The sequence below is a fragment of the Delphinus delphis genome, chromosome 2 (genome assembly GCF_949987515.2).
Source record: "Delphinus delphis chromosome 2, mDelDel1.2, whole genome shotgun sequence".
Taxonomy (NCBI): Eukaryota; Metazoa; Chordata; class Mammalia; order Artiodactyla; family Delphinidae; genus Delphinus; species Delphinus delphis.
The window spans coordinates 118,174,848-118,201,850 of record NC_082684.1 but is presented as its reverse complement, the minus strand read 5'-3'; the positions used below and the strand labels follow the sequence as shown (position 1 = coordinate 118,201,850).

Here is a 27,003-nt window from a genome sequence, read left to right as displayed (position 1 = left end):
ATTCTTTTTTTTTTTTTTCCAGGCTGAGCAAGTGATATACATAGAGGGGAAAGCTAACAGGAGAGTTTAATTCATTTTTATTAGGAATTATTACATGATGTGACTACCTTTCAGTTGTGTGTTAACTAAAAGTATTAGGCACTTGAGTGTAGCTGAAAATTAAAGTGTGATTTTTTTTTAAATTTTTTTATTTACTTTTTTTTTTTTGCGTTATGCGGGCCTCTCACTGTTCTGGCCTCTCCCATTGCGGAGCACAGGCTCCGGACACGCAGGCCCAGTGGCCACAGCTCACGGGCCCAGCCGCTCCGCGGCATGTGGGATCTTCCCAAACTGGGGCACGAACCCGCGTCCCCTGCATTGGCAGGCGGACTCCCAACCACTGCGCCACCAGGGAAGCCCAAAGTATGATTTTTATTTGCAAGAATATTTATGATGTATTTCTCATTACCTGAATCATGTGTAAAACCCAAAGTCCCAGTGGGGTCTTCTTACAGATGTATGTCATTGCTTAGGTGTTTGGGCCATTTCCAAGCTCAGCTAAGCTTCAGGCCCCTGCCCTGCTGATAGTACTTTAGATGTCAGGGAAGGGCAATGGTGAACCTGCTGCTGGTTAGTAGCCCTTGTAGCTCTGAGGATTCTGGGCTTCTAGCCTTGGATTCCTGCCTGCCATTGTTTGGAGGCTCTCTCTTTAGATAGAGCTTGAGAACCTTGCCTCTCTTGATGGGAGCCGTGTTCTCTGAGCTGCCTTCCTCACCCATGGCCAAAAATGTATGGGTCATCCTTGCTTGTGATGAAGACCCCTACTGGCTTTGTATCAGGTGTGACCAGTAGCAACAACTCGATTCTGTATTTCTCAGATTTAGGAAGAGGGTTAGGTGCAGCCCCTTTGCCTACTCCCCTCACTCCTGTAAGAAGGGAAGAGTCACACAGATACAGAGAACAAACTAGTGATTACCAGTGGGGAGAGGGAAGGAGGGAAGGGCAATTTAGGAGTACGGGATTAAGAGGTACAAACTATTACATATAAAATAAATAAGCTACAAGGATATATTGTACAACACAGGGAACATAGCTGATATTTTATAACTATAAATGGAATATAACCTTTAAAAATTGTGAATCATTATGTGTACACATGAAACTTATATAATTTGTACGTCAACTATACTTCAATAAAAATAAATAAATTTTTTAAAAGAATGCAAAATGAGCTATAAAAAGAGACAGTCTTCTGCTCAAACCTGAAAAAAAAAGAAAAAAAAGGGAAGAGTCAGAAGGGAGGAAGAGAAGAAAGGTAGATGATAAATAGGTAAATGCCAGCAGTGCCGAGCAGAACTTGCAGAGTGCTACAGGGAAAGAAAAGACACATGCCATGGGCATGAAAAAGAGTCAGGTATCTGATTAAGAAGATCAGACAGGGGACTTCCCTGGCAGTCCAGTGGTTAAGACTTTGCCTTCCAACGCAGGGGGCGCGCCTTCGATCCCTTGTCGGGGAGCCAAGATCCCACATGCCTCCTGGCCAAGAAACCAAAACATAAAACAGAAGCAATATTGTAACAGATTCAATAAAGACTTTAAAAATGGTCCACATCAAAAAAACATTAAAAAAGGAAAAAACAAAAACAAAAGAAGAAGAAGATCAGACAGGCTTCTGAGAAGAGGTGGCTTTGAGATGGGCCTTGGAGGGTTTCCAGAAACAGCAAAAAGCAGAGGGTAAAGAAAGGCATTTCAGGACAGGCGGCAGCAGCAAAGGCAATGAGTTGGGGCATCCTGGGACCTGTTTGGCAAATAATACTGGAGAGATAGGTGGTATGAGAATTATGTAAGCTGTTATGCACCCAGGTATGGAGGTTATAATTTGGATAGGCAGTGGAACCTTTTCAGGGCTTTTGAGTTACCAGAGTGTCAGTAGAACATTTCACTTGAGTGTGCTTTTGGTGTAAGCCAAGATGACTTTTACCCCACGGGTTCCCACACTTTGCTATACATTAGAATCATCTGGGGGCTTTTAAGAAATCCTGATGCCCAAGTTGCACTCTGTCCCAATTCAATCAAAATGTTTGGGGGTGGGATCCAAGCATCATTGCTTTTCAAAAGATTCCCAGGTAATTTCAATGTGCAGCAAAGATTGGAAACCACTATTTTACCCCTTTATTCCTTCTCAGAAGCATATTCCCAAAGCCCTTTGATTTTTTTGCCTAAATATTTTCTTGTCACACTGTTCCTTAAAGTATGATTTTTCTTGTACCTCTCATAACCAATGAGAATATAAGTAAGTGCTTCCATTTGGTTCAGTGGGAAGAAAGTTTTGTAGCCTTTTGTTTTGATGGAGAACAGACAAATTTGTAGTACCGAGATCCTTTTTATGTGTTACCCTTAACTTTCCAAACTGGAACTGAGACCCATCTCCAAATGTCTCCTGAGTAGCCCAGGCCACGCAGTCAAGTCCAGAGTATGAAATTCAAGAACGTTACCTGGAGTAGACCTCTTAGTCCTCGCTCACAGTGAGCTGATTCTGGAATTTGATGTCCAGGCTGGTGGCAGACATAGGCAAAATCACATCGGAACAGACAGCAGGGCTGCTGGTCTCTGGAGAAAGGGGCCGGACAACATAGGCAGTCTTCAGTTTGTCCAGAAGAATTCGGATGGCCAAGGCTTCTTTGAGGACATTACTCTGTGTAAGGTGATGTGTTTCTGGAGTAATAACCTTAGACATTAAGAAGATCAAGGTTGGGCTTCCCTGGTGGTGCAGTGGTTGAGAGTCCACCTGCCGATGCACAGGACACGAGTTCGTGTCCCGGTCTGGGAAGAGGCCCGTGAGCCATGGCTGCTGAGCCTGCGCGTCTGGAGCCTGTGCTCTGCAACGGGAGAGGCTACAACAGTGAGAGGCCCGCGTACCACAAAAAAAAAAAAAAAAAAAAAAAAGATCAAGGTTGTGCTATTTTGGAAAGAAATGGATTTTGGAATACACATGTACAAGATTCCTATGAAATGGCTAATTTTTAAGCCCTTGAATAAGAAAGAGAATATTTCTGTTCTCTGAAAAAATTCCCTTATTTGAACAACCGTATTTTGTGATACATCAGATAAATGAATTAAAATTTCACATTTGTTGGTGCCACCAAGGATTGTTGCCCTGAAAAGAATAAGAGTAGATGGAGGTGGTGGGTTATAAGAATTGGAATTCTTGGATGCAGTTAGGCATCTCTGCTCATGTTCCCACCACTTGACTTTGCAACACTTTGTGCTTTATTCTGCCTTCTTGCAACTCCAAGATTAGGTTGCAACATGGCTATACTTTAACACTTCTTCCAGACTTCCAAAAAATATACACTCAGACATGTGACTCAGCAGTTCCAGGCTCTACCCCGGTATCTCCCCAACAGAAATGAAAACATGTCCACACGAGACTTGTATGTGATTGCTCATAGCAGTGTTATTCATGATACCAACCCCCACCACCACCAAAATACCCCACTGGAAACAATCCAAATGTCCATCAGCAGATAAATGGATAAATAAAATGTGGCACAATTACTGCCCAACAATAATGTAACAACATGAGTGAACCTCAAAAACATTAGGCTAAGTGAAAAAAAGCCAGACACAAAAGGCTACACATTTTGTGATTCCATTAATATGTGCTTTGTAGAAAAGGCAAAACTATGGAGGCAGAAAGCAGATCAGTGAAGAGCTGGGGATGGAATTGGAGCTTGACCACCATCGGGAATGAAGAACTTCGGCGTGACGGAAATGTTCTGAAAATGCAGCGTGGTGATGGTTAGACACCTGTGTGAATTTACTGAAGCTTCTGGAACTGTACACTTATAATGAGTGAATTTTTTTGGTAGATAAGTTATACCTCAGTAAAGCTGTTTTTAAAACCCTCAAAGAGGAAACGTTTTCAGAGTATCTGTTTGGTGCCTAGTGCCACTTGAATATAAATTCCCACCCTTGCTGAACCTCCGAGGCTGGTGTAAATATTGAACTTTGGGGGAGACTGGATGTGGTATAAAGCAATCCGTTGCAGACAGGTTGGAGGCAGCATATGTGAAAAGACCAAATCCTGCATCAGTTGCAGATGGCTCGACTGCTAGAGACAAGCCCCCATGTGCTGGGTTCTGATGCCACTGAGGGACCGCCCAAAAGAGGCCATAGTTTTTTCTCTGAGAAATGAAAGGGACTAATGATTTTTTTTTTTTTCCAATTTGTCAGCAAAGTTTGGAAAGGGGGGAATGTCCCTTCCTGCCCCCATGTTCTGGAGACCCCACCCTCAGCCCCATCTGTCCCAGGTGGGGAGAAACCAAAGAAATACCTTGCCTAGAGTTATTGCTTAGTGAGAGTGGAGATGACGCTCCACCCCGATCTTTGGATTCCCACGTGCAGTGGTCCGAGCCCTGGACCCGGGGCTGTCTTCTAAGTACCACTCGAATCCTCAGCACTTTGCCTTCCTTTGCTTCCCCATCCTTCCTGCCCTTCATTCGAGCAGGCGGGGAGCTGGTGGTGTTGACAACTCAGAAGTAGGACAACCCTGAGATTGGAGCCATAAATAAAACAGTTAGGTGTATAGTATGTGCTGGGCGTTTAGAATATTGATGCAGATAATACATAGATGTCCTCAAGGAGATAACCTCCCACATTGGTCTACATTTTGGCAGATGGGGCCCACCCAAGCATAGAAACAAACATTTTTTGCAACCTTGAAGAGAGCTGGGGCCAGGATACCAATATAGATAAAACCCAGGCACCACGGAGCCTGTGTAAGGGACAGAAGAATAAACAGATAATTTTTTTAAATATGTTTTGAATGTAAAGGCAGCAGCTTAGAAACAATTAGGAAATCACATTTACAGAATAATTGACTTAAACAGGCATTTCCTTTAGGGAACAATAAAATCTAAGTGTGTATATGTGTGTGTTGAAGATATGCAGACAAGTTTCTGCCTTTTACCGTCTTTTAATCCTTACCTGATCGTGGAAGGAATGTGTGGGCAGCCGGGCCTCCAGCTGGGGTTGGGAAAACAAGAGCAGTATTGACAGGCAGCTCGTGAATGGCTTGATTATCATTGTGTTGAGGGTTTCACTTTTATTTTTCTGTCGCTTACACAAGCTCCATAACGCCCCGGTTTTATTGATATTGGTATCCTGGCTCCAGGCCTTCTCAGTGTTGTAAAAAAATGTTTATGTTTACTGTAAAAAGATAATCTTGCTTTTCAAAGTGATTAGTCACATACACAGAATTTCAGTGTGTCTGCCATTCATTTGTCAAATTCCTGATTTATAATTCATGCTCCCTCCCCTGGGGAGAAGCATGTTTTGTTCAGAAGGTATTTTCGGTGCGGTTATGTTCTCTGCTAGTGAAATTAGTTTACTAAAATAAAAGCTTCGTCCTAGGTTGAGTCAGCAATTTGACCTGGGTAATTGGCCTTTACTCCCGGCCCAGAGCTTTCTGCACCAACAAGGAGATTTTGTCCCATGTGGCCTACTTGGGAACCTGGGAGCAGCCAGACCCACGGGGTTCGTGTTGATGCCGCAGAGTGTCTTTCAGAGCTGGGAGTATTCTGAGGGCAAGAATGGCCTATGATAGGAGACATCTGCCTCCACCTGTGAACCCCTCCTCCGGTTGTATAACTCTGCAGACACCCCTTCTCCCAGCAGCATCACCTGCAGCCTGGCAGTGAGGGAGCAGATGGTGGGGGGGGGCACTGTGGACCCCACCTTCCACCTGCCACACCACCCTCCTGCACACATGGCCTTGTGGTACGTAGCCCAAGTCTAGATTCCTTTGGACAATGTCTTACATTCCTTTTCCAGCAGATGTTGGGGAGTGAGCTCTTGCTGAAAGGAAAGGATTTGTTGACTTGCCAGTTTTTGTCACCTGGTTTGGTGGCCGTGAATGTGTCGAGGCCTCAGGTGGGTTTGTGAGGAGCCTGGCTTAGTTTCTGAGGTGCTGCCTCTGGACTTATTGGCTCATTGCACCCCTGTGTGGGCAGGATCCCCACCCCCAGCACCTGCACCGACGTGACCTGGTGCTCGTGGAGGGGCTGGGCTTCAGGCTGGGGGAGCAGATCCCACCTCAGCTCAGTAACTCCTCCTGGGCCCTTAAAACCGACAGGGAGCTCATATGACACCGTTTGTGCCCCTTGTTGTCCAATAAGTGAGTAAACGGAGCTACAGAAAGCACTGAGTGACCTGCCTGTGGCTGTGCAGCTCATAAATGGCATTGATAGTCCTGGACCCCTGTCTCTGAATGCCTCATGAATTCCCGGGGAAATGTACAGGTGGGCTTCACAGCACTGGAACCATGGCTTTTGCTTTGCTCTCAATGAGTGAGACTCAGGCTGTGGACTGACCGGCGGGTAGAGTCCTGGTAGAGGTCCTGGTCCGGGTGTAAGTGAACCTCACCGGATGCACAGAGGTGCCCAGTGGACACCACCCGGGGCAGAGGAGGTCTCTGGGCTTCTGTCTGAGCTGTCCCGGCTCTGGAAAGAAGGTTGGGATCCTTTCCTTCTCTACTGTTTATGTGTTGGATCCCTGAGTGGGTCCTAGACATAACTCAAAATGTGGCACCAGTACTTAGACTCAGTTTTGTAGAAGGTGCTTGAGTGAGCCCCAGAAGGAAACAGGCTGGGGGATAGGAGGGGGAGAAGGGTCTGAGTTCTGTGGGGAGCAGACCTGTCAGCACAGAGGACTCAGATGGCATCTGTGACCCTGCCTGCCTGGTTTACCAACGGACCCAGACAGAAAGGACCTGCAAGGCTCTTTCTCCAGACCCCAAGCCGGAGCTGTCTGCTCTCTTGCCTCCCCGGGTATGGGTTTGTCTCTGGGTGGCCAGTGTTAGTGGTTGCCGATGCTGGCTGTCCCCCCACCTCTCCTTCAGAAGCAGCTGGGTCTACTGCTTCTGCGTCCACCCACTGGGAGCAGGACCGATGTCTGACTTGGTCGGCTTTGGACCCCCAGCCCCTCGGTGGTGCCCAGGGTCTGTTAGAGCAGTGGTTCTCCAAGTGTGGTCCCAGCATCACCTGGGCGCTAGTTAAAAATGCAGATTCTCAGCCCACCCAGACTTCCTAATGAGAAACTCCCGGGGTGGGGCCCAGCCCTCTGAAAATAAGCTTTGTGCACCCTAAACTTGTTGGACATTGAGTTGCTGTTGCCTGGATGGGTGGCCTGGGGGAATGCCCATCGGGAGCCATTTATCTTCCCCCACCTTCCCCGAGGACTTCGGCTGAGGCTTTTCAGGGTGGGGTGAATCTGGAGGAGGGAGCTGACCCAGGGTGGGTTCACCCCCGAGTCTGTCTCCCTGTCCCATTCTCTCTTCTACACCGTCATATGCTGCTGACAGCACGGATGGGATGGGATTTACCCCCAAGGATAATGGCATCGACTTTCTACAGCAAATTTGTAAGCTGTTCCGGTTGAGTAGCAGAGCATATCTGTTCTCCCATGGACTGATTTCAAGCTCATTGTACGTACTCTGCTTCAGAGAAATAACCAGAGGCATTTCTAGGGAATGATTTCAGTAGCATCCTCCAGTGTGAGAGGCATTATTGTTGGTAATAGGGGTCATCAAATTAATTAGTGTTTTATCTATTTGATATTGTCCTTGAATCATATTGTTGTTATTGTTAACAGTGACTATTCTTTCTTAGATACCATTAATAACTACATCTCTTACCCGCAAAGGCAGTGTTTTCTGGAGCCTTGTGGCAAAGAGGCACAGCATGGGGTGTCTGGTGGCAAAGGGCAAGGGTGCTGATGCTGATTTCTGTGCTTCTAGGAATTACTCCTTCTACGTCCTCGACAACCAGAACTTGCAGCAGCTGTGGGACTGGGACCACCGCAACCTGACCATCAAAGCCGGGAAAATGTACTTTGCTTTCAATCCCAAATTGTGTGTCTCCGAGATTTACCGCATGGAGGAAGTGACGGGGACTAAAGGGCGCCAGAGCAAAGGGGACATAAACACCAGGAACAACGGAGAGAGAGCCTCCTGTGAGTGGACCCTCCTCCTATCTACACAGCAGCTTCCGTTCGTGGCCCCCTCCTTGTTTCATATGGGGCCTCCTTAATGAGCACTTTGCTCACACGTGGATATCTTCAAAGGCAGTAGTGGGGCAGATTCATATTTGTAAATTTTCCGTAGCATCTATTTGTATGTGCTAAACATTTGTAAATGTGTTCTCACTCAGATTTTAAAGAGGTGCTTACAGAATACACAGAGTTAAGTGTCTTTTATGCTCAGGCACACGGTTGGATTATTTTCTAGGGGAGAGCTGGTCCTGTCCGGCCCCGGGAGGGAGCAAACCCGGCCCTCCATCTCTGGCGTGGAGGGGAGGCCAGGGGCCCCCGTCCCTGACCTGGCCTCCACCTGGTTCCTACCACAACATGAAAGGTGGAGGGAACCTGCCTCCCTGGATTGATACTGCTTTTTAAATTTAGAACAATATAATTATAATCTTACACTGGTTATGCAACTTCTGCTTTAAGGTTTTGCCTCTGAGCGGTGAGTTTCTCACCTAACCCTGTATGTAAAACTGCTTTTAAAAATGGTGTGGTTCTGTGTGGCTGGATCAAGTTATAAAAGTAGTCTCTCCACCATCGGCTTTTGATAAGGGACAGGTATTAGAAAAGAGTAATCTACGTGATCCAGGGTGATTTGCACGTGCGCTCACGGCGCAAGAGAATCTGCGAAACCGGCAGCATTGGACTTCGTTTTGCTGGCTCTGGATTTACCTGGTAGACACTCGAGTTGCTCAGGAAGAGTTTTTAGAGTCGAGAAACCAGACGCAGAGCTGAAGGGCCTTCTCCCTCACATGCCGCGCCACAGCCCTCACCACATTCCCCGTTCAGACCATAGCAGAAGCGGATGCAGCAGAGTGCTGTCAAAGTGTTTTCCTTAGAGTGGGCCAGTCTGACCTGTCAGGTCATGAATGCAGTAGCCATTTATTTTCCCTTGAAAATGAAATCATGTTTCCTCTCTAAATAACACTTTAGCAGGAACTGCAACGTTTTTCCCATCTCAATCCATCACGTTTTGCCCCAGAGACTTCTCAGTTTTTAACTGCCTTTAGCCTCTGTTTCACCTGCTGAGGGTGCAATGGGAGTCGGGCAGACACGGGGGGAAGGACAATTCGTAGGAGAGCTTCGTGTCTCCACGAGGGAGGCAATCATCATTTCTTCCCGGGTTCTCATCACAGTTTGAATCAGGTCCGGGAGCACGAGGGGGCTCGGGGCAGCATCCCCATCATGCCTCACCAGCAGAGGCTTCCTTCCCACAGAGCGCAGAAGGCTGTTCCAAGTGAAATGGGTCCGATCAGCGCTCAATCCATTCCCCGCTGCGCGTCAGCGCTAGCTGGAGCCGCCAAGGCGTTCTTGTGTCCTTGCACAGGAAGGTGTCGATACCGTGTGCGGACTAAGAAAAGTTCCCCTCTGTGGCACAGCTGTTCTGTTACCTGTCTTTGGTAATTTGACACAAGCGGGCAGATATCCACAACTGCAAGACAGGTGTCGTCATGTCTAAGAAGAGTCCACCCAGCATCAAGGTCCACTCTCACCTTCCCCAGCCCCTTGGGTGGCCCGCATCTTAGGGAAGAGCAGAGACAAGGCCACCTTGCTCCATCCAGAGGTCCTTCTCTTCAGGTTAGGAATCACTCACAGGTTCACGTCCAGAGCCACCAAGTGTACTAAAACAAAGGACCGAGCCCCTTGGAGGCCACGTAGCGCAATGTTTGGGTCCTTAGTAGAAACAAGAAAGCCACTGAGAAGTCCAAAAAGGGGCTTTGCAAGTACAGACAGCTTTGGGGGAGAGGGCCATAGTACAGGGCAGGTGACCTCTCAGACACGTGGAGGGAAAGGACATAGATGGGTGTCACTCATGGATGTGCCTCTGCCCCAGGTGAAAGTGACGTCCTGCACTTCACCTCCACCACCACGTGGAAGAACCGCATCATCATCACCTGGCACCGGTACCGGCCCCCTGACTACAGGGACCTCATCAGCTTCACCGTCTACTACAAGGAAGCGTGAGTGTCTGTGCTTGGTGACGTGTTGGCAGGGCTTCATCCTCACCACCCTCCTGTCTGTCACGTGACATCCATCACCGCCAGTGACAGCTACAAACAAAACAGTGTTAGCTTGAGGCCTTTCCTTCTTCAGTGGGTGATTAGAGGTGCTTGAATAAAATAAGTCCAAAGGGGAAAACTTGTTTTGTGGAGAATTAGGTCAGTCCAGACGTTCATGAACGGGGTTGGAGGGTCTGGTTGCAATATCATTGCAGCCTTGGTCCCCCTGATCCATAGTCTGGGAACACCCCTCAGGATGCTCAGCTCCCCTTGAGGTGACCTCCCGGTGGGTCCATCATCTATTCTGGTCACTCTATCTGTGGCCCCTCCCAAGGTGTGGCCTTCTGCTCTAGGTCATAAGCCCTCCAAACAAGGGACGGAGAATGGAGAGAGACTGACCTTCATGTCTCAAACCTTTCAGAATTTCTCCCAAAATCTACTGGGGGCTTTTCTTGTGCCTTCAGAGGGCGTTTGCCTGCCTGGGCAGCCAGGACATCCCTCCAGATGGCAGCTCTTCTTGGTCTCCCCCTTCCTTCCTGTGCCTCCTGTATCCAGGTGGTTCCCCCAGGCCTCTTAGTCACCCTCCTCACCCAGGTCCCACCTTGATGCCATAGGTCCCTTTCCCAGGTGCTTGGCTTCCCCGGAGCTGGAACCAGAGCCACCAGTGGCAGCATCTGGTACCCTTTGCCCCTGCTGGAGCCGGGGCCCTGGGAGTGCCCTTGCCATGAGAAAAGCAGGATGCGAGATTATCAGGCATTCACTGTCCCTGCACGTGGGAGTCACTCATCTTCCATCACAGCGACAGGGAGGGGTGTGTGAATGTCTGTTTCAGAAGCCAGTGTCTGTCTGGCCCTTTCATCTGAGAGGCGTGGAATCCCTGCCCAACTCCGCATCTGTGCAGAATCATCATCCTCTTTAACGGTCTACCAGTGCCCTGACAGTGACGTTAGTGTCTGAGATAATCTGGAAACTAAATATTTGAATGTTATCAGATACTTAAGCAATCAGAATTGTTTGTGAGCATATTAGATTTTAGAAGCTGTATTTGAGAAGTTGTTTTTCTGTAGCAAAGGCATTTTTCTCCAGAAGTTATTCTTTATCAATAATGATGTTTGCATTAAATGACTACTCTTGTTTTTTCTTAATGGTGAAAAAATGGGGAAGAGAGGGAAAGAGCATTTGCGTATATTCTTAAGGAGCAGCATTTCCAATCCCAGTAATTATGGAACTTCCTCTTCCTGAGGCAGAGGGTTCGACTCTATCGTGTGTACAGAACTGTGAAACCTGGAGTCCGGTGGCTTAATTTTATTCTTCTACAAAGATCTAATTGATGATTCGTTTTTATCTAGAATTCCCATTATAGAAAGTATGATGTGGGAGGCCCTGGGGGGAGGTTTCTGAGAGCTTTGATGTCAGCGGCCTAAAACATTCTCTGAGCTTCATCGATTGTGTTTTAGACCCTTTAAAAACGTCACAGAGTATGACGGGCAGGATGCCTGTGGCTCCAACAGCTGGAACATGGTAGATGTGGACCTCCCACCCAACAAGGACGCGGAGCCCGGCATTTTACTGCATGGACTGAAGCCCTGGACACAGTATGCCGTTTACGTCAAGGCTGTGACCCTCACCATGGTGGAGAATGACCACATCCGTGGAGCCAAGAGCGAGATCTTGTACATTCGCACCAACGCTTCAGGTATTCACGCACCATCCCTGCCGTCCCACGCCTCGTCAGCTCAGGGTCCTCACTCATGACAAGATGTAGTCAGAGGGCTGACACTGAGCTGTGCCTGTTGTCTCTCCCTGTCCTGGGCCAGTCTGTCTTTTACTTGTCTGTCTTGTCAATATATAATACTGTATCATATTTCTTTCCCACTCCCTAGCCTCTTCCAGGCCATCTTCTGGACTTGGTACCATCTTCCATTATCATTCTGACTGTCCTGGACCAGTGAGCTCAGGTCCTCCAGGGTGCTGGGTTGGTTTCATTGGGAGACCCAGACTGGATACGGTCCTCTAAGGCTGCCCTTCTTGTTTATTTGGACAGTTGGACCTCTGGGAACTGAAACCCTGGTTGTTGTTCCAGTTACCTCAGGTGGCTCCCTGGTTTCTCACCTTCGTCCTGTAGTGGCTAGGGTTCCAAGAAAGTAGACAAAAGTTGAAAAACATGAGATGAACCATGTTGTGGACATTCCAAGTGTTCACTGATGAAAATGTGCCTCCTTCTCCCCGATCTCCGTTTTCTAAACCAACTCATTTCTCAGCTCCAGAATCTGGAACTAAGGAGAGCAAACATTTGTGTATATTTTCCAAGTATATAAAAACCAGGTTAGAAGTAGGGAAATGCACATCATTTTAAAAGGCACTGATAAACATTCTTTGATGATGGCCATTGTTACAATACATAGGCTGCTGTAAAATATGCATAAACTGGCACGAAATGAATTTAAATGGCAAAGAGGGTGAGGAAAAAATATTGGTGGGGAAATCCTTTTGCTCATGTTCTCCTGCCCCCTCCTCCTTTCCCCTCCCCTCCCCTGTTCCATCTCTATGATCCTCTAAGTGGCTACTATCATGTCACTGATGGCACAATGTTTATATCAATAAATGTGACACAGGCTTCTGATTCTAGGCCTGGGATGTTGTAGCAGAGGCTCAAAGGCAACACAACAAGTTGTTCAGCCTAAAAATTTGCAAGTAATTCATTGTAGCTAATTTGGGGAAAATAAAAGTCTTTCTTTGTTAAGACCAATTCTTAAGAAACTTGTTTCCTTTCACCAAAAATGGAAAACAAAGCACTGTACAAATTGAGTCAGTTTGCTCTATTTTGGCGTCTGTCCTCACAAGTGGTAGGGACAGAGACTGACTTGGTCCATGGCCTAGGCTTTTTTGTGACAACTGTTATTGAAACATCTAGGGGTGAGCTGTGTGTTTCTGAAGTACTTATTCTAGGAAGCACTAAAGTGGCCTAGCATTCAGTAAAATGTTTTCCGAGAAAAAGTTAGTATTAGTCATAACTTTTTCCTAAAGTTTCCTTCCTTACAAGTGTTCAGACCCTTGTGTATAAGATTTTGTACCTTAAGCTTTTAAATTTTAAAAGCAGCTTACATGGCCATTATGCTTAAGTGACATACAACGAAGGTGTCTTTTGCACTTTGGAAAATCTACCAAAATTGATGCTTTTTTCTGAACCCAAAGAGAATAAGATTTCAGTGGTCCCTGGATGCATTTGCCATTTATACACAGTTCAGCTCCAGGTTTGGGTTTAGGGGCAATAGTAAGTAAATATTGACCAGATTCTTATGCTTTGCCTGTAAATCAATGTTCTTTTGCTGGTAACAGAGTCCGTTACTTGAAATCGGGGCTTTATGTGTGTTCGAGGTGTTTTTAGACTGCTTCTCATAGTTTTGACTCCATAGTTCCATTGAATCATGATTATATAATCAGTAGATTTACTGGCCCTTTGCACTACTTTTTCCTCCAAGCCCCCCATACACTCACTCTCTCTCTCTCCCTCTCCCTCTCCCTCCCCACACACACACTCTCTCTCCCCAGCACCCTTTTTACTTCCCCCTTTCATTTTGGCTTTTTGCCATTTTTATCAGAGATTCAAAATCTCAGATGAAATGCAAGTCAGTCAGTTTTACCATTTGCTGAAACTGCTGGCATTAAATGTTTTGGAGGATGGCAGCTGTAGTAAATGAGGAAAGTCCAGTGTTTGCATTAACTGTGGGTTTTAAGTCATCCATTCCAACCCTGGCTGTGCTCCCACCACCCTTTTCCACCTGCAGCTCAGTAATGTTTGTTATCACAGAGAACAGATATTATAAAGGGAAAGTAATACAATTTCGAAACAAGGTTCGGTTTTCATTTTGTGTTTCAGTGTTCACCGCCATTTTCCTGTGGAGATCAGACTTTTGGCTTCTTGTGGGTTTGCTCTGGGTATCTGACAGCCAGGATCTTGGGTTCGTTCCATTTTCTGAAATGTCCTTTGTCCCCCTTTCCAGTTCCTTCCATCCCCCTGGATGTACTCTCAGCATCAAACTCCTCCTCTCAGCTGATCGTGAAGTGGAACCCTCCTTCCCTGCCCAACGGCAACCTGAGCTACTACATCGTAAGGTGGCAGCGCCAGCCCCAGGACAGCTACCTTTACCGGCACAATTACTGCTCCAAAGGTGAGGGTGGGAGGGGCAGGAGACACCTGTGGCTGTGACTCCCAAACCCCGAGGCCACATACACCGGGGCCAGCATCAGCTGTCTGTCGGGAAGCAGCTGTGGTCGTGAGCCCAGGTGCTGATGGCTCTTCCTTTCCTCACCAGCCTGTGTAACTTGGCTCTCGTTGGGCTATTCTTTTCCAAGCAGACAAAATCCCCATCAGGAAGTACGCCGATGGCACCATCGACGTTGAGGAGGTGACGGAGAATCCCAAGACCGAAGTGTGTGGTGGGGAGAAAGGGCCGTGCTGCGCTTGCCCCAAAACCGAAGCCGAGAAGCAGGCCGAGAAGGAGGAGGCCGAGTACCGCAAGGTCTTCGAGAATTTCCTGCACAACGCCATCTTTGTGCCCAGGTACCGTGTCCTCTGAGAGGGTCCTTGGGCAGGTCCTGGTGCTTTCTCTCCACCCTGTGGTGTGTAGGTCAACAGCCTCAAAGGTGAGACCCAGCGGCTGTTGAGGAGGGACAACAGTGTAGGCGGCCAGCTTGGCGAGTGGGATTACTACCCAAGCCACTCAGCCCTCATGGAACGGGCCGGAGCTCACGGCCTGAGCTGTGGGGGGCTGTCAGCGTGGCAGGTGACAGGTGCAGCTGCCCTGTGGCCGCCCAGCCCCTGTGGGGGGCACGTGGGCGCAGAGAGCGGCAATCACCTGGCCAAGCACACGCCAGCAAGCAGAGGAGCCGGGTTTGGGCCCTCGGTTGCCCTTCCCACGCCTCCCTGCGGCCTCCCAGCCTGGCCAAGGCGGAGCGAAGGGAGAGGGAGAGACTCAGAGTCAGTTTTGAAAGGGGCCCAACTTCAAAGCATAACCGAGAGCCACTGGCACCCTTGACAAGCAGTTTGTGAAGCTGCGCAAAAGACAGCCTTTCCATGCCAAGCAGCCCGACCGACGCCAGGGCATCTGTCTGCTCCGCTGCTCCAGCCTCTGCTTCTGCCTAGTGGGGACAAAAGCGGAGGAAGATAAATGTTTAGAGCAGAATTATTCAAATAGCCAAAAGCTGAGAACATCCCATGTGTCCACCAGGAGATGAATGGATGAACCAATGTGGTCTTGCCCTCCAATGGAATATTATTCAACCCTGTAAAGGAATGAGATTCTGAAGCATGGGCTACCACATGCATGAACCTTGAAAACATTATGCTGAGTGAAAGCACCCAGACGCAGAAGGAGATATTGTATGCTTCCATATGTGTATGAAATATCTTGAACAGATAAATTCATGGCAAAAGAAAGTAGATTAGAGGTTACCAGGGGCTGTGGGGAGGGGAAATAGGGTGTTATTCCTTAATGCGTATAGAACTTCTGTTTGGGGTAATGAAAGATTTTGGAAATAGTGGTGATGGTTACACAGAATTATGAATGTAATTAATGACACTGAAATGTGCACCTAAAAGTGGTTAAAATGACAAAATTTTGTTAGTTTTTTTTTTTTTTAACTTTAAAAGTTTGTTTTACCACAAGAAAAAAAAAGAAAGAAAGAAAGAAAAGAAAAGTGGAGGGACATTTAGCAGGGCAGCCTCGTGATGTCTGGGGAAGGAAATGGAAACAGAGTGGTGACTGATGGCTCCTTTGTCTTCCTGAAAAATTGTAGCACAGAGTTTAGAAACAACCTCATGCCTGAAATCTGGGCAAAGGAGCAAGATTCAGGCCAGCATTATACCTACGAGCCCGTTTCCTGACCCCCATGGCGCCCCAGCTGCCAGCCCACTGCCAGTACGTTGTCCTGGGGATCACTCTTCTTCCAGCTCCCGACCCAGAGGGGCACCAGCAGTCCCGAGCTTCTGTTCATCCTGCAGTTGCTTTGCCCTTAAAAGCTCTCTTAGGTTGTAGCAACAAATGGTTTTGAAAGAGACTTTTATTTTCTGTCACGTGACCTTCCTGATATTTGTATACTAGTCAAAGATAGATATCTTACTTTGAAAAATCATTAAAACAGGAAATCAAGACCTTTTGGAAGTGGAGGCACTATTTCCTTTTCAGAATGAAGCTATCGGTCACTTAGCAGCTTTCTGCCCCCTCCTCTCCTGCCGTTAAAACCATGGAACCTCCCGACCTGCCCCGCCGTTGACATCTCCTGTTCACGGGTGATTGATATGGCTGCAGTTCATGTGTTGGTCCAGATATCCTGTATATCACGTGTGGTCTCGAGAATCAGAAAGTTTGAGGATGGAAAAGAGCTCAAAGATGTTTTAAAACTAGAACCTGGGTTCAGTGGCTTCTCCACCACCCTGATTCACTAACTATGGATTTGGGGCTTAGCCCTTCTTCCCCACACACCAGGGCTCTTTCCCTTCATGGCATTGCTTCTCAACACAGTCCATCGCCCCCCGTGCCAGCAGGGGCTTGGCCGGTGTTACTTCCTTTGGACACAGAAGAGGATGGATTTAGAGCATCCCAGACAGGCCAGCAGGAGCCATCTGTTTATTCTCCAGCAGAGGCTGCCGGCTACGTTGCCGTCTTTTCCCAAAGACCTGTCCGAGGTTCAGGCTGTGAGTCCAGGCTTTGGAAAGGTTTCACTGAAGAGCCCCTAGCTTTCTGTTGATAGTTACAAGACAGTGCCTGTTTTCCTCATCAGTCCAAGAACACAGGATCAGGTGATAGGAAGGCAGAGCTGTGGGTGACACAGATTTCACGAATGCCTTGTGTTTGCATTGTTGAGTTCAAAATAAGTTTCCTCTACGCCACATTCCCCTGATGAATGCGTGTGTCCACCCCGCGGTCTTGATGGCCGCTGTCTGAAGTCTAGTCGCACTTGCTGTCCTTTCATTTCACAGGACAGACATAATATCCTAGTTTGCCCATGGTGAGGGGCCACAGTTGATAAGAACCTCACGTTTGGGATTTTTCACGCCTCCTACTGAGGCGTACATCTGATGTCCACACAATTTCCCACAGAATTTGGGTAAAAGGAGTGTCTGGGTAACAGAACGGCTGAATAAATCATAAAGGAAGCTTTTCTGTTTTACAACTAAATTCTCCAAAGACGATTTTTATTTCTTTCAATTCATTCTAAGAACAGTTTATTTAGAGCTTAAAACCAGTCAAGTCAGGTTGAGTATGACGCTATTCGCCGTCCACGTCCATGTGTCTTGAAGTAGGATGGCAGCCTGAGGTCATGAGTTCCTTTCTGGAGTCAGTATCTGGTGCCAAGTGCCTTTCATTGATCCCTGCCTTTATAGTTTAAGTCACAAAGTTTGGTTTAAGTGACTGAAATATCAACAGATGTTGAAGAGTAAACAAGGTTTTCTGACAGGAGTAATTTGTCCCATCGGTGGGTGTGGGAAAAGCTGGCCATGACATTAGCTGCTGGTCACACGGTGTGGACGTGCGGCTGTTTACAGAGAATCAGGACGTGCCATTCTGCTGGCCCCCTGCCTTCCCGACAGCGTCCTGGGTGGCCTCCCTTCCCCAGACCCTGTCCACTGTAACAGCTCTGAGGAAACAGCCCAGGTGCTACTGAGCCTCCCCACTGGAGGGGCTGAGGTGTTAGTTTGCCTCTAGATACCATTGAGTAACCACTCAGGGAGCCAGGGGGCAGGTTGCACGTTGAGGCTGAGGTTTGCAGCATAGAGAAAGCAAAATAAATAATGAGGAAGGAAATCCCTGTATTATTATTTGTTGGTTCTTATGCAAGGGGGTTGAGTAGCTCCTTTTATTCCAAGGTGAAGATTTTTCTTTTCTTTCTCTGACTCGAGTCACAGAAAAGACAAAAGAGGTGGAAGCCCTCACTCACAAGCCACATTTCTCTCTCTCTTCCTTGCAGACCTGAACGGAAGCGGAGGGAGGTCATGCAGGTCGCCAACACCACCATGTCCAGCCGGAACAGGAACACCACGGTGGTGGACACCTACAACATCACAGACCCGGAAGAGCTCGAGACCGAGTACCCTTTCTTCGAGAGCAGAGTGGATAACAAGGAGAGAACTGTCATCTCCAACCTCCGGCCTTTTACTCTGTACCGAATCGATATCCACAGCTGTAACCACGAAGCTGAGAAGCTTGGCTGCAGCGCCTCCAACTTTGTCTTTGCAAGAACCATGCCTGCAGGTACAGTGTCATCCAGCTCACCCCACGCCCGACTCACAGCCTAGCGGAGACTGTGATTTGTAGACACGGAGGCCGACACCCAGGGCGATGACCCTTAGTCTCAGTCCTGCTTATTAAAGAACGGGTGGTCATTTGCAGGCAGCTTGGTAGCCCAGCAGCCCAGGGAATGGAGTTCACACATCATGACCCCACTCCCACCCCGGTCTCTCCATACAAAGTACTCGAGAGCAGGGAGCTCGATGCAGGGTCCGCTCTTTTCCTTCTCCTTGGTTTGCATTGTGCATTCCCATGGCCCTTTCTTGCCAGGTCCCTCCTGAGTTCTTAAGTTTCAGTGAAATCCCCATTTAGCTGCCTTGATTCAGACTGAGTTTTGCTCCTCAAGGTCCGCTCCCAAGCAGCCTTTTGTCCTGCTTGTTTGGTCTTCACCTTCCCCTTGTAAGTTAGAAGCTGCCTGTGGCTTAGACAGCCATACATCCATCTTTCAGGATGGGTGAACTGCCCGGTTCACCTCCTTGCAGAGCTGGCAGGTAGCGCAGAGCACAGTGTCTGCAATCTGGGGGCGGGGCCTCCTGGGCGCAGTTCTGGCACCGACGTGCTGCTGCCAGCCTACCCGGCCTTAGTCTCCTCACCCTCCCAGGAGAGAAAGCCCAGCTGATTTCTCAGTGTTTCCCAGCTGGAACTTGCAGTGACATTGCTCACCACTTGGCTTACTGCTTTAAGAAGCAAAAGCAGGAGAGCAGGCACCCCAGCCTCACCCGGCAGCTTCAGGAATCGCTGATGAGGGCAGCAAGCTTGCGCTCAGCACCAGCTTCCTGGCGGCTCCCTCCCAGGCGGGCTCGGGGACCATCCTTTACACCTGCGCAGAAATTGCATCTGCCACATGCAGATGCAGAGCATGAAGGATCTAGGTCCCGGCTTGGAGGCTGGATGCCGCTGCTTCTGCTCACTCAGCACCTTTTCGATGATGCTTGTGTTTGATGGCATCGCATAGAAGCCGAGTAGCAGACCTAAGTGACTCAATTTGCCAAGATTTTCCTCCTGCACTTGAGAGTAGGCTTTTTTGTTGGGAGACTGAGGGGAAGGGAGGGTATGGTGGCATCTTGAGACTTACAGGTCATTAGGTTGCTCCAGTTCCAAAACCCCTGCTGTGTGTGCAAGGCCAGGTCAGGAGGATTTGCTGCGGCCGCTGTCCGCAGTCCTGCACGAGGGGTTGGGGAGGGTGTTCTTAGGCTAGTCCAGTGTTTTTCTCCCTCCCTGAGGACTCGAATCTAACTTTATCGCCTATTTCAATTGTTGTGCAGAAGGAGCAGATGACATTCCTGGGCCAGTGACCTGGGAGCCAAGGCCTGAGAACTCCATCTTTTTAAAATGGCCAGAACCTGAGAATCCCAATGGATTGATTTTAATGTATGAAATAAAATATGGATCACAAGTCGAGGTAAGACTGGGGCACCGGCCGTGTGTGGGTGCGTTTCTGTTGCAGGTGTAGCGTGTGTTACACTTCAACACAGGGCACCTCCTGGTTAGCTGAAGACTTTGAACAGTAAAATAAGGAGGTAAGTCAGTGAGGATTCAGGTCTTTTTACCAACTCTATGCTCTTTGGGGAATTCTCACAGTGTGCGAGGAGCTGGCTTATCCTCACCCTCAAGAAACTGTTTCTTTGCAGAAAACGATCTTTCAGCCTAGAGATTGGGCTTAATAACTTAATCCTTCTGGAACTCTTTTTGGTTAAAGAAAGAAGGTTTGGTTAAAGGTCGGGCGTGCTTAGAGTTACTGCAGGACTGCCATAATGTAAGCCTGGGTGTTTTCCCTTTTATTGCAAATTGGGGTCAGTGTTAGCTGGGAGGCGGGAGGCGAGAGGCGAGGCAGTGTGTTTGTGGGAAATTGACACATATGTTTTATTTCCTCCAGGATCAGAGGGAATGTGTGTCCAGACAGGAGTACAGGAAGTATGGAGGGGCCAAGCTAAACCGGCTCAACCCGGGGAACTACACGGCCCGGATCCAGGCCACCTCTCTCTCTGGGAACGGGTCGTGGACTGATCCTGTGTTCTTCTATGTCCAGGCCAAAAGTAAGGCTTGTGGAGGGAGTCGCTGGGAAAACAGAAAGCAGGTGGTGCTGGGACTGGGGAAACCTGGGTCGTCATCCTGGCTCTCTGGTTTTCTGATTTCTGTCGGCCACCTTTCAGAAGAGTCACACTTTTGCCAGCACTTAATCTAGGAGCTCAGGCTGGGGAGCTGCCACACCTGGAGTCCCTACCTCGTCTGATAGGCAGGGAGATGGTCTGAGGCCCTCTTTTGAGGGAGACAGCAAGGGGCCCGTGCTCTCAACTTGGTTTATGTCCAAAGCATTTTACAAAGCATTGAATTGACCATTCTGCCTCCTGCCTCGTCAGGGATGCTGACTGGGGCTCCAACTCAGGGCTTAGAATCCTAAAGGGTGACAGAAACCTGGGGGCCTTCTGCTCCAGCCTGCTCCAGGGCAGGAGTCGCGGTGACAGCATCCCAGGCTGAGGCATCACCCCTGTCTCTCCTCAGCGGTAAAATAACAGATGCACTTTTAAAGCAGCAACACACTTTGAAAGCACACAGTGGTCCCTGTTTGGCACAGAGACTGGGCCATGTGGTGAGTTTATGCTCAAACCATCGACAAGACAGAATTCTTAGAAGGCCATTCTAGGCGAGGATTTTAGATTTTAAAAGTGAGTTTTGTAAAATGTATGAGCACAAGGGCACTATACTTGCTTGGCCAAGAAAATTCAGTATTTTCGTTTGGTGACATAAATATCCCTTATTTACATTTTGAGTTTCTGTTATTTTGTATTAGAAACCAAACTTTTAAGATTATTTCATGTTCAGATAATGGGATCAAATCTGGCATAGCACTATTCCTGACTGCTTCCGCGAGAAAAATCAGTCCCGCCTTGCTCAGTGGTGCTACTTTTGGGTCAGGTGGGCAATTCCCACTGCCTTGGTTTCTCCTGGTGTCCACATCTGTGCTACTCTGGTCTGGAGTCTGAGTTTTTAAATTCAGGATTCAGTCAATCCAGCAGTCCACCTGGTTAGCGCCTAGTCAAAGACATGCATGGTATTTGGAAGTCTACACAGTGACAGATACCAAAAGAAGGATGTGCAGGGATAGAATTGCAGACCTTGAGGTAGCATTTGATGAGCCTGGCGCTGTGTGAGGGGTAAACAGATGCTTGAGAAGATAATTCCATCATCTCAAATAGTCTGAATTCTCCATGTGGTCCATTTTACCTACTCTTCCAGTTGGCTAGTGCCACACACTCCAGCGCTGGAACTTTCACAATATTCCCAGAGCCCTCCCCGAAGAAGTGGCTTGTTTTCTCTCTTCTCCTCTCCTCCCCTCTCCACATCCATCCCTTAGGAACAGAGCCTAGGTTTCGAGGTCTAGCGTGATGCTGTGTTCTTTGAAACAGCAGCATTGGCTTCTGGGGTTCAGTGACCTTGGCTTATCTGCAGAGATGACAGGTTCCTCTCTGCCATTGCTCCCGCGTTTTTAACCCTGTGAGTGCCGGGAGCCAGTGGGAAACCCAAGAGCCGCTCTGATGGCGTCTTTCCAGCAGGAGTTGGCATACACCATGGGGAAATTAAATCTGCGTGCCTGCTTTACCGTTGGGCAGTTTTTCCTTGTGTCAGACAAGATTCTCTCCTGCTGTGGTTGAGTCTCCCTTCCTCCTGTTCAATCCTCAGAGGAGATGGAAGCTTTGGAAGCTTTCTGGCAACTGCTCTCCTTTTAGGAACCCTTCATGTGCTTGAATACTATTAAATTACTCCTTAGGCTTTTCTTCTCCAGACTAAATAATCTCAGGTTTGGGGCCTTTTCTTGTAGCCCAGTCTCACAGAACAATTTTCTAGCCATTCGGTCATTTTTTTCTTCTCTGGATGTGTTCCACTTTTTCCATGTCCCCGTTGAAATGTGAAACTCAAAAAGAATAGGATACAACTTGACCAGTAGTATAAGTGATAGAGATAGAAGAAATAATCCTCGGGGGCAAAAAAGAAACTCCACTAGCTTCCCAAAGTCCCTGTTAATTTGCAAGTATTTTTAAGAATTAGGAAATGCAGGAGCCTGTATCCATTTTTAGAGCTATTTGATAAAAATATCTTTAATTTAAAAAATTAAAATAGCTTTAATAGTCCTCACAGAGTAATAATAATAGTAGTGTTTAGTGGCAGAATAATCATTGATGGGTGATCTACAATAGATGTAACTTGGTCCCCAGTGAGTTCCAACTTCATTTCCACATACGTGGGTGTCCCACAGGCAATTCAGACGCCTCGTGCACAAAACCAGAATCACAGTTGCTACCTTCAAAATCTCTCTCCATCCTTTGTTCCTCAGCTCAGTCCGTGACCCCGTAATCCACCCACCACCCAAGCCAGGAACCTCACAGCCACCCCTCCCCTTTCCTTCACTCCTGCCACCCATTTCTTATTCAAACCCACATCTCATTGATTCTGCCTCTGAAATACCTCTGGAATCCAGCCTCTGTAGCCACCACCACCGCCTCAGCTCAGAGCCTCCAGGGCGCTTGCTTCGTAGGGAAAATATGAGCCAGAGGCGCCGGAAGCCTGGGTTCCAATCCCTAGGTCATGGCCAGCCAGCTGCATGTGTGACCCTGGGGAGCTCAGTTTATCTCTGTGAGGCTTTCTCATTCATAGACAAGGAGCAGTGATTCCTTGGTGAGGTCTGAGCTGGGTGATGCAGAACATGCCCAGGGCACCCCCCCACCCGCTGCCCCAGACAGGGCAGGGTCTCCTCGCCGCTGCCAGCCCTTCCAGGCTATCCTCAGGCACAGCCATCTCTCCCACACAAATCCCACCAGTTCACTGTGGGGCTGGAGAGCTCTCACTGGTTCCGCTTAATCTGCAGAATGAAGTTCAGAGTGCTTAGCTTGGACAAGGCCCCTTAGGAGCTGGCCCTGGTTTCTCTCCAGTATCATTTCCAACCATCCTCTGTGCTTGGCGAGCTTCCCCCGACTCCCTTCCCCTCTCCCTTCCTCCCTGCATCCTTGCAGCATGTGTGGTCCACTTGTCTGGTTGTTATGCTACCTATGGACATGCTGATTACCAGCATCTGACAGAATTTTCAAGTGTGTAGATCAGCATCCAGCCTGCCATCTGTCATGTAAGAGCTGCGGATGGTGATGAGCAGGCAGGAGCTCTGTGATCTCAGGCTTGGAACTATAGACGCTGATGTTTGGGGCGTATTCAGAGCAGCTTTGGCAAGGGGTGCCATCCAGTTACTTTTGGTTTTTTTTAATTGTCTGTGGAACTGTCCTAAGACAGATAAAAGTCAGTACAGCTTGAGCACTATAATACATAAGAATCTATTCTCTTTTTTAGCAAATGTATGCAATTCCACCAATAGTTATCAAACTATACAAAGATTATTTTACTTGAATCCATCATTTGAACTATTATTTCAGAATACACTGTACTTCGAAAATAAAAATGACTTTACTCCTCCATCGGCACTTATTTAATCTTTTTACAAATAACTCAGGGTTTGTTTTTTTTCTCTTTTATGTACAATACTGTTTACCTTCAGAACTCCTAGTTCATGATAGGCAATAAAGGAATTCTCAAGGATTTTTTTCCCCATACTTCCAGCTCAATATAAACAAAGGACATGAGCAGTTTGTTCACCTCATGACATTTTCTTGTTTCCCATTTGTTTCTGCAGCAACGTATGAAAACTTCATCCATCTGATCATTGCTCTGCCCATTGCCGTTCTGCTGATAGTAGGAGGGTTGGTTATAATGCTGTACGTCTTCCATAGAAAAAGGTGAGTGACTTGGTGAAAAGTTCAGATACTTTCTGTGTCTGACTGGTTTGATGATTTGAACCCAAGTTAAGATGAACTTTTTGAGAAGTTTGAGGAATTATCTTATGGATCAGAAAACCTGATTTTCCAATCAAATGTACAGAAAAAAGAGAATATTTTCTAATGATTCAACAACAGAAAAAGACTTTTTCTTTGGAGTCTGGATCATCCCCACACTGGTTGTCCCATCACAGATAACGCTGCTTGTGCAAAGCTTTTTCAAACATGATATTTTAACCCTGTACATCAAATAAGCCTTTCAATTTCCAACAAAGTAAAGAAACAAATGTTTCTTAAAAAGCTCTAATTTGAGGCCGTTGAAGAAGCCAAAAGAGGCGTTAGCAAGTGTGGTGGAGCTGTCCTGACAGTACCTCCACTACCCCTTCCCGGTCCTTAATGAATCAGAACAAATAAAACTGAGGTAACAAAGATGAAAATATATATAAAAGTATGTGGGGATTTTATTTTCTAACCTGAATTTCATCCTTTTTGACAGAAATAACAGCAGGCTGGGGAACGGAGTGTTGTATGCCTCTGTGAACCCGGAGTACTTCAGTGCAGCCGATGGTAAGCTTCTAAACTACAGTCACTGTCTGGGGTCCCAGCTCAGGAGCTTTGGGGAGTGTTACGAATTCAGGGGAAGAGGCTTGCATTATTTTGAGGGACCTTTGGCCTCAGATCCATCTTCATTAACACTTTTTTTTAAACCAATGTTTTGAGCAGTTCACTGAATATGTCAAAAATTCTGGGACTGTCTGGGCTGCCCCAAGGAAAAATGGGCTTCAGAGATGAATGTGGCCAGCACAGTAATCCATTTATTTAATTGCTTGAAATTTTATGCTAGGATGAAAAAATCTGTATAATTGTCAACATCTAGTTGGAAGATATGCTGCAGCTGACAAAACAGTCCTTTTAAACTAGTTTGAGCTTGAGTTTCATGTCATTATAATTGTCTTTGATCACTACGGCTTCTCTGATTTTTGTATATTGGAGATTTTCTGTTCATTCCCTCCTGACTGGGGTCTTCACGATTCTTACCCTCATGGCCTGTTCACATTCCCTCTGGTAGTAACTCATGAGAGCCATTTAGTTAAACGTCTGAGATGGTCTGACTTGGAAGGTTTTTTTTCCTTATTTGCTGTCTTGTCTTCCAAGTTTGCCAAAATCCTAACTTTTCAAAGTAAGTCAGGGTGAGACATTGGTCACTGGGTACCACTAACTGGCAGTTTGCTAGAGACGTTCACAAATGCCATCCCATTTGATCCCTGCATCCCTATAGGATGGGTTGTCTGATGCTCATCTGTCTGTCAGTGGGTAACGAGGCTCAGAGGGGAAACTCACCCTGGTCACAGAACTAGGCAGTTGAGAAATCAGGATGAGGCAGCCCCTGGCATCTTGCTGACATGTGATGCAGTCACTGTGGGGAAGGACTGTGAAGTCCTGGGGGCTGGGGAGACCGGCAAGCTGGCCCACAGGAGCAGCTGGCCAGGGTTTGTCAAGTGAATAAATAAGTGCATGGAATCAGCTGGATGTATTTAGAAAACACGTTTGCCTCGCTCATGCTTCAGAAGTGGAAGTGTGTGTGCAGGAGACGTGAAATAAAGAGTCATGATTATTCTAATTGCTCATCCTCAAATGAGAAAACAATTTAAAAGCACTTTATAAGTGTGTAAAGTTTTATTAATGTGATTTCTTTAATAATTTCTAATTCAAATTGTGTTTACAATAAAGCCAATCAAAAGCAGACTCCTCTGAATGTGAATCAAGTGTAGAATAATGAGGACATTCTTCTTCTTTATATAAAGGTCTCACAAAGTTGTATTTTTGTGTGTGTGTGTGTGTGTGTGTGGTACGCGGGCCTCTCACCGCTGTGGTCCCTCCCGTTGCGGAGCACAGCCTCCGGACGCCCAGGCTCAGCGGCCATGGCTCACTGTCCCAGCCGCTCCGCGGCATGTGGGATCCTCCCGGATCGGGGCACGAACCCGTGTCCCCTGCATCGGCAGGCGAACTCTCAACCACCGCGCCACCAGGGAAGCCCACAAAGTTGTATTTTTAAAAGACATATATATGTACACACACACCTACATGTCTGTATGTATGTGTGTGTGTGTGTACATATAAGGCTCAGAGAATGTTCTGGAAGGATACACACCAAACTTAAAAGAGTAGTTACTTGTGGAGAGGTTCTTTTTCTTTAAAATAAAAAGGCAAGACGATTTTTATGCATTGTTTGAATAAATAATAGGTTTTTTTTTAATCAAGTAAGGTGAGGAGTCATTACACACTTAATGGAATTTATAAGGAAAATGCAAGTCCACTTCCCGCTCTATCAGTGTGGAGTAAGGCTACTGCAAAAATCTGCTCAGTTTTGAAATAAAGCAAGAAGATTGGCATTTGTAGCTTTGACTGTGAAGGATCCAGGAAGTTTAGAGAGAGCACAAATACAATCATATCAGACTCTAACGGCGATTTGAATTCAAATTTTGTGTCTTTCCAGAGTGCCTTCATAATATTTCTTGATTCTTTAAAAACAAAACAAACAAACAAAACTTATTGTCACCCAGGCCAACAGGTAGGAAGACTGTCACCTTATTTGAACTTAATTTATTCAGCCTTTTGACAAGCATCTTATAGCTAGTTTCCTCAAGGGGCAACAAAATGACATTGCAGTTCAAAAATGCTTTAAAAACTTCTCTCTCCAAAAGCTAATCTGCATGTCACCATTCTCCAGAGTACACTGAAAATCCCCTCCAGGGAAACGCTGATAACATTGTGCACGTAAACCTCTCCTGCCTGGCAGGGCTTAGGACTGCTGGCTAAAGTCAGAGCTAT

At 47.2% G+C, this 27,003-nt stretch overlaps 1 protein-coding gene across 2 annotated transcripts in view; it reads left to right on the top strand.

The window, feature by feature from the left end:
• IGF1R (insulin like growth factor 1 receptor) overlaps positions 1-27,003 on the top strand; it is a 300,734-nt gene that overhangs the window by 249,038 nt on the left and 24,693 nt on the right. For both annotated transcript variants that reach the window (XM_060005499.1, XM_060005498.1), the window contains 10 exons: positions 7,778-7,992; positions 9,896-10,022; positions 11,519-11,757; positions 14,066-14,233; positions 14,421-14,625; positions 18,033-18,316; positions 19,618-19,754; positions 20,229-20,388; positions 24,030-24,132; positions 24,668-24,738. In XM_060005499.1, the coding sequence (XP_059861482.1) occupies positions 7,778-7,992; positions 9,896-10,022; positions 11,519-11,757; positions 14,066-14,233; positions 14,421-14,625; positions 18,033-18,316; positions 19,618-19,754; positions 20,229-20,388; positions 24,030-24,132; positions 24,668-24,738 (1,709 nt within the window). The remainder of the gene's footprint in view (positions 1-7,777; positions 7,993-9,895; positions 10,023-11,518; positions 11,758-14,065; positions 14,234-14,420; positions 14,626-18,032; positions 18,317-19,617; positions 19,755-20,228; positions 20,389-24,029; positions 24,133-24,667; positions 24,739-27,003) is intronic.